Below are 7,411 nucleotides of genomic sequence, written 5' to 3' on the forward strand. Positions count from 1 at the left end.
ATGTCCTCCTCCCTCCTCCTCCTCCTTTCTCTCTTCTTCCCTTCCTCCCTCTCCGCGGTGGTGACTGCCCAATCGTCGGTCTTGCCGTCCAACAGCTCCACTGTCTACGACATCCTCCAGGAGTACAACCTCCCTCCCAGCATCCTCCCCGACACCGTCAAGTCTTTCTCCGTCGCTTCCAACGGCTACTTCGTCATCGATCTCTACAGAGAGTGCTACGTCGACTTCAAGTACGTCGTCTACTACGCCCTGCGCGTGTCTGGCTTCCTCGGCTACGGCTCCGTCTCCAACCTCGAGGGTGTCCAGATCCGGAGCTATCTCATCTGGTACGGCGTCAGCTACATCAAGGTCGACCTCCCCTACTCCGATTTCGTCTACATCCAGTTCGGCTAGGTCACTCGCAAGTTCGGCATTGACCAGTTCCAGCACATACACTCTTGCAGAGGGAATCTCTCTCTGTTTCAGCGCGCCAAGAAGGTTGTCCGTTCAGCGTTCGAGGTAATGCCACTGTGTAGTTTCTGCGTTTACAATCGATTTACTTTAGTCCATGAGTCAGAGAGACTTTCCAACTAGCAAAGGTTGCAGGGAGAATTTAAAAGGGCTTATTTTATCCTTGCTTGATAGAGAAACTAAAAAGAATCTGGCTGGACTTCATTGATTCAATGTTCTTGTGAACAAGTGGAACGATGTCTTTAGTAGTATGAGAATTACAGACTCCGTCGGTCTAACTTTGAACTAAATCTCGCTAACAAAACAAAAAAAGAAGAAGAGAGAAATAGATAACCCTAGTAGTTTTTTCAATGTTCTTTTTGTCATTTAGTATAATTCAGGGAAATATTGAAGTATAGTCCTGAAATTGGTCAAAGAGAATCTCTTCCATAGATCTTGTTTCTTACGAAGTGTTTTTCTTTTCATTAGTGTTATTATAGATCTATCAAAACTTTTATAGGGATTTTCCGAGCTGCTCCACTGAGTCAAGGAATCAGCAAGTTTTAGTTCAGAAAGCAACAACAACAGAGCCATAGATACATGAATCACCATATGAATCTAATTCATTCTTGTAATAGACTAATTTCCAAAGCCTCTTATTCTTTGATATTGTACGAGGAAGCAAGCCCCAATGAAGCAAAAGTAGGACCTTGGCAACAACTTCCACCATACAAAGCCATTTGGACAATGAGGAACTAAACTATAGATGTTTGCCCTTTTTGCATTGTTAGTGTAAAATTTCTCATATCTTCATTCTTTTTGGCAGTTCTGAGGAGCTAACCTTCATGTGTGACACAGAGTGAAGGTGAATTTTCCCTTCCTATTGCTTATAAGAAAGGGCTTATATATGTTTCAGCATTGTCAAGGTAAGAGAATATAGATATACTGAACACTATAGCATAATTAGTTGATTTCCAGAAAATTCAGTGATAACCAGTACATCTATCTTTCCTTGCTTTGAAAACTAGTTTCTGAACTATAGATATATAGAGAGAATATCTGCAGAGTCAATATAGGCATGGGTCATGTTCATTTTAGTTAGCATCATGCAGTGACTTTGCAATCCTGGTTAGGATGTTATGGACAAAGGAATATAATTAAGAGGAATCATATGAAGCTGTTGGGTTGTTGATGCCATCTTTTCCCTGGGTAGTATCGATGTTATTTTCCTCTCACTTATAAGCATTCAAACTTTGGATCATTATTATTGCTTGTACTTTGTAGTCTAGGTTTGGTTTGCAGTCATTGTGTTATTCTTTAAGAAGATTAACAAGGTTATCAAAATTCACATGAAAGATACAAACCAAAAGACGGGATTTGCATGAAGCAAATAGGTGGTGAACTGGCAATTCACTTAGTCTAGATTCTAGAAGAATGTCTTAGCTGCTTACTTAGTTCTGATTGGTTATGAGATAATTCATGATAACGGTGCTTAATGGCGAACACCACTTGCATTGTCAGTCATTAATTGCATTGCAGAGACAGGCTAGTTATATCGTTTACCTCTGTGATATCGAATATGATTCGTGCATGTTAACTAATAGATAAAATAGGAAAAAGTGATGGCAGTTTGCTGTTTGAAATTTCATAGTCATTTAGGTGCATGGGATAAATATTGATTATAAGAGAAATATCATAAAAGATTTTAGAAAGAAAAACTAAAAATTATCTGATGATATGTTTTTATTTATTGTTTTAAGTTATAGTTTTTTGCCCTGACATTAAACCATCACAAATAATCATGTTAGTTATTTCTCATCGTGTTTTGTTCTAAGGCTCAAATTTCTGTTAATTAATATTATAACTTTATCAAATGAGTTTAATATCTTGTTTTACATGGTTATTCCTACTTAGTATGCATGCAGATTTATATGTACATGTCTATATATGTGATTTCCCTGTGGTTGAGTCCTCTCTCGACTTTGTCATTTTGTTTCATTTGACTTTATAGTAGTGTGGACTGTGATAAATAGTTATCTTTTAAATCCTATGATTGTATTTATTGTTCTAACCTTAACATATTTTCTATGATAGAACAAGAAAGAAAGGAAGAAGGTCCATGAGGTTGACATCTTGAAAAAGGATCCTGAGACTATTCGAGAGCAAATTGAGAAGCTGGAAAGAATGAGTAAGTAATTTGGCTAAGATCCCCTTAAAATTCTTTTTTCACTGAATGTGGTCTTTTGATCTCATTGGTCTTCAACGTAACAGTTTTTTTTTTACTTTTTTTCTAGGCATTCTTATAGTCCTCTTCTTTCTAGATTGAAATTTGATGCTTCTAGAATGATACATCAATAGAGGATCATTATATTGTTTTCCTTATTGCCATCTAGTACAATATATATAAATCCAATCAGTATAATATATATAAATCCAATCAAATTTAATAAAAAAAACCCAAAATTCGAGCCAAGCTGAACTACACAATAAGAAATATTTGTCCAACTCAAACTTAATAAAAAACATCCAAATCATCAAAAGATAAAAAACCATTCAATCATTCTATAATAATTATAATCAGTGACACCTAGGAGAAACCCTCCATGGGAAAATCATTTGCAAGCAACTGCAACCTCTAGTCAGCATAGAAAGAGATAAACTTGCCTAAACAGGTCTTGCTATCAGGAGTTAAAAAAAATTGGCATTTGAAGAAACCTCAAAGAAATTCCTCTAGTGTACCAAAAAGGTACATTTAATTAGATAACTAATAAATTACTTTGTTATGTGATTATTCATTTATTTGCAAATTTCCAATCTAGCATCATCCAACAGAAAAAAAAAATTAAAAAACATCAAGAAGTAATAACAAGACATACTAGCAAGAACGAGAGGTTTCAAAGAGAAGGAAGCCTTGGAACATGAGTTACTTTTGTATGTTGGTCATCAACTATATTTTGTGGGACATTTGATTATTTACATCACTGCTAGTATGTCTTCTGAGGTAATGAGATGGTTTTGGAATGGTGATCATCCTTTTGTTATGTTGGTTTGTTACTTTATAAGTATCTTCTGAGTCCAATCTGGTCTGATTTGTGGGAAATTTGATCTTTTACATCACTTCTAGTGGGGCTTCTGAGATAATGGAGTGATTTTTGATTGATCTGCTCATCCTTTTATTGTGTTTAGTATGGTTTTGATCTAGGTTGACTTTGTTGCATCTTTTGTTGCATCTTTTAGTGCCAAGTTGTTCAGTATTCAACTTGTGAAGAACTGGTGTTTAATACTAAGGTTATAAATTGCATATATTTCAACAAATAACCTTTTTTTTATAGTGTTTTAGATATTCAGACTCGGTGAAATTTGTTTTTGTTTGTATCTTTTGCTTGTACATACTGTAAGTCGTAGATAAGTACTGACTAATTAAATTGCAACTATGAGAAAATTTCGTTGCAATAATTTTTGATTTGGATTATATTAAGTTCCCAGGAATGATAGATCTATCACTATATGATGTGGTTGAGATAATTGATGAAGGTTTCTCTTTTTAAGCATTCCAATTAGTCATCTTGTTACCTGGTGCTCTTACTGCTTTTTCAACTATGATTCTTGATCTTGGTTTACTAATATATTATTTATGTGTTTTTATAGTTTACAAATCTCAAGTGCTCCAGAGTTGAAATTGATGAAGTGCGGTTCGAGTGGGCTGAATGCATGCTAGATTACATTTGAAGTGCGGTTCTACCTTGATGTGTTAAAAGAATGTTCTACCTTGATTTTGATATCTATTAGCTAGTTTTTGATGTAAAAAGAATATTTGGGTATTTTATGGATATTGTTGTAAGAAGATTATTTATATAATTTGTGAATATTTGTGTATTTTATGGATATTATTGAATGAAGAATATTTGTATAATTTGTGAATATTTGTGTTTTTTTTTTGTTATTGTCGGTTTTTCATTGTTTCGGAAATCAAATTGGTGCTGTTAAAAAATATACATATTACATCGGTTTTCCACCGCTACAAAACCGGTGTTATTAACTAATATTACATCGGTCATTTACTGCTGCCAAAACTGGTGTTATTAACATACAATATTACATCGGTTTTACACCGTTGATGAAACGGTGTCGTTAAGTGATACTACACCGGTTAATAACCGATTCGAAGACCGGTGTCGTTAAGAGATACTACATCGGTTTTAACCCGATGTCTAAAATGGCAGACTTTAACATCGGCTTCATAGACATCGGTCGAAAATGAAATAGACACCGGTGGAAAACCGATGTCTATGAAGGTTTTTGTTGTAGTGCTGGTGTGCTCCCATTGAGATGCTAAGTAACCCCATAATAGGATATTATAAGCAGGAGCGGCGAAAGAGCGACGCAATCCCCACTCTGTGGGTAAAGTGGCGCGGTAGCGGAGATACCGAGGCCGGGAAGAGTCTTGAGCAGTCCCACTCGGGCCAGGTTGGGTGGAAGCAGATCTTGGTTAAGGAGATGGACCAGTCAAGGTAAAAGCAGACCCTGGTTGACCAGAAGGGTCAGACGAAGAAGGGGCAGGCCCAGGAGGAACAGAAGGGATAAGTTGAGTGGACGTGGCCGGTCGAGGAGAAGGTATGGTCGGGGCACGAGATTTATATTGCCGCCCCGGGTCAATTTCTTCTTTAATAGTCGGAGCCTTCCCTCGTTCAGCTTCAGCCCCGATTCGAGGCGACCTAACAGGGTCGCTCGGGGGCTGTGGATCTGGAATGGATATAGAGGCTAGTTGGGATGATGGAGGTGCAGTCGGGGCCTCGGTGGCCAGGCCTGGTCCCATAGGTTGGTGTCTAGTCCGTCGTGAAAGTGGCTGCTCATCTGAATCCTCTGATGAAGTTTGAGGTCTATGAGCAGGAGGCACGGGGGGAGTGCGCCTTGAGGACTCAGGAGCAAAGCAAACGTGCGGGGTAGCTCGGGTTGCCGACTGAGGAGCAGTTGAGGCGGTTACCCCTAGGGGAAGGGGAGCAAGGTCCGATAGACCCCTCCTATCCAATATTATGTGTCCCCGACGTTGTATTTCCAAATCGCTCAGGGGAAAAGGCCTGATTGGTGATGCCCGGACCAGAGTGTTGGCTACGAGAAGAACATCAAAATCAGAATAGGGAAATGAAGGTCAGTCGAGGTAGGGTAAGCCATACCTAAGGAATGCAACAGCTTTGAAGAAATACGGCTCAAACGGAACAAAAATAGTACATCCTCTGTTAGCAGTCTGAGCAGGTCTAAGCACCAACATCCTAGTTGTATGGAGGCTTCTGTAAAGTCTGAGTCCGTCTGAAAGTCCCATAGATGTGGTGCTGGAGGAAGAGCTGAGCACCGTTGAGTAGGCCGTACTCCACAGCTTGGGGAAAGCTCAGGAAGAAATATTTTTCTTTCCACTCCGAGTCTGAGGATGGGAGGGGAACAAAAAAGGTGGTTCGAGTGCGGGCCTAGATACAGAAAAGACCCTTACTATGTCGGCGCGGGGCCCCGGGGGGGGGGGGGGGGGGGAAAGAAATAAAGGAATAAGCGGGGAGTCCAAGGTATGCCGCATACTTCGCAGAGGAGGACGAACCCAGACAAGATCCTTATGGAATTAGAGGTAAGTTGACAAAGGAGAATGCGAAAATAACGACTCACTTGGGAAAAGAAAGGATGAAGGGGAATGCGGAGGCCAGCAACAAATTATTCTTTGAAGAAGGGTACGTACCCTGTCGGAGGTGAAGAGACCCGGTGGACCTCAGAAGGTATGATGATATGCATGGCCCTGGGAATTTCATAGGTGAAGCAAAGATCATCTAGATTCACGCCAGTAAAGGTCGAAACTCCGAGAGCGTAGGTAGGCACAGGAGAGTCCATGGGATGATGCAAATGTAAAACACAAGGGGCAGAGCACAACCAACACCAGAGACAAGAGGAAGGCTTACGATCTTGAGACAAAAAGTTCAGTAAAGCGGAGGGGGAAGGATATTTATAGCTACTAAGGGGGGCATAAAGGGCCTCGTCATCAATGCCCATCAAGCAGTTCATATTTAAAGTAGCTGGCGTCAGCCATAAATATAGAAGCAACGTCAACCGTAGGATCATTCTAGAAAACTGTGCCACGGGAGAATGTTGGAGAAAGCAAGGATGATAGATATGTTAGGATCCTTCGTACGCGTCTAGAGAGGGGGGGTGTGAATAGCCGACCCCAAATCGTCGTTTCTTTCTACAAAACGTGTTAGCGCAGCGGAAAATACAAAGAAACGAAAGAGAAGAAAACCAAACCTTAACACAAGGATGTAACGAGGTTCGGAGATTAGGGCTCCTACTCCTCGGCGTGTCCGTAAGGTGGACGAGTCCAGTCAATCCGTCGGTGGATGAGTCCCCGGAGAACCGGCTAATACAATATACTCCTTGTGGGTGGAGAAACCTCGCCACAAACGTTTGCAACAGCAAACAAAGAGTACAAGAACAGTAAGAAAAGCAATACAATATGAATACAATAGCACTCTACCAATTGCTTGCTTTCTTGTCGACTGGAGGTGAGCTTCACAACCCAAACGCAGCAGCAAGTCGACGACTGGAAGCTCACGCGAAGCTTCGGAGGCGAGCTCAATCGAAGCTCAGCTGAAGCAGAAGCTTCAGCAGCAGTAGAAAAGAAGAAGGAGAGCTTCGTGCAGCAGCAGGCCTAGACCCCTTTATACCTGCGAAGAAGACAGCGAAGAAACTAGCCGTTGCAACGCAACGGCTAGAACCTGGACCGATCAGGCTTCAACCTGATCGGTCTGGGGCTTGCCTGATCGGTCGTGGGGACCGATCCCAGCTCTCCCAGCTCTCTCAGCCGCGAGCGCACTCGTCTCCTGATCGGTCGTGGAGACCGATCAGGCATACACCTGATCGGTCCCTGGACCGATCAGGAGCTTCTTTCTTCACTTCTGATCGGTTCAGGGACCGATCAGGAACTCCACAGTATGCTACTGAGTGGAAT

At 41.0% G+C, this 7,411-nt stretch overlaps 1 protein-coding gene across 1 annotated transcript; it reads left to right on the forward strand.

The window, feature by feature from the left end:
- LOC122048572 lies at window positions 1-2,755 on the forward strand. The gene is made up of 4 exons (XM_042610124.1): window positions 1-383; window positions 444-498; window positions 2,524-2,617; window positions 2,724-2,755. Exons 1-4 carry the CDS (start codon window positions 1-3, stop codon window positions 2,753-2,755), a joined length of 564 nt encoding a protein of 187 aa, XP_042466058.1.
- Window positions 2,756-7,411: the final 4,656 nt, after the last annotated feature.

This window comes from Zingiber officinale, chromosome 2B (assembly GCF_018446385.1).
Source record: "Zingiber officinale cultivar Zhangliang chromosome 2B, Zo_v1.1, whole genome shotgun sequence".
NCBI lineage: Eukaryota > Viridiplantae > Streptophyta > Magnoliopsida > Zingiberales > Zingiberaceae > Zingiber > Zingiber officinale.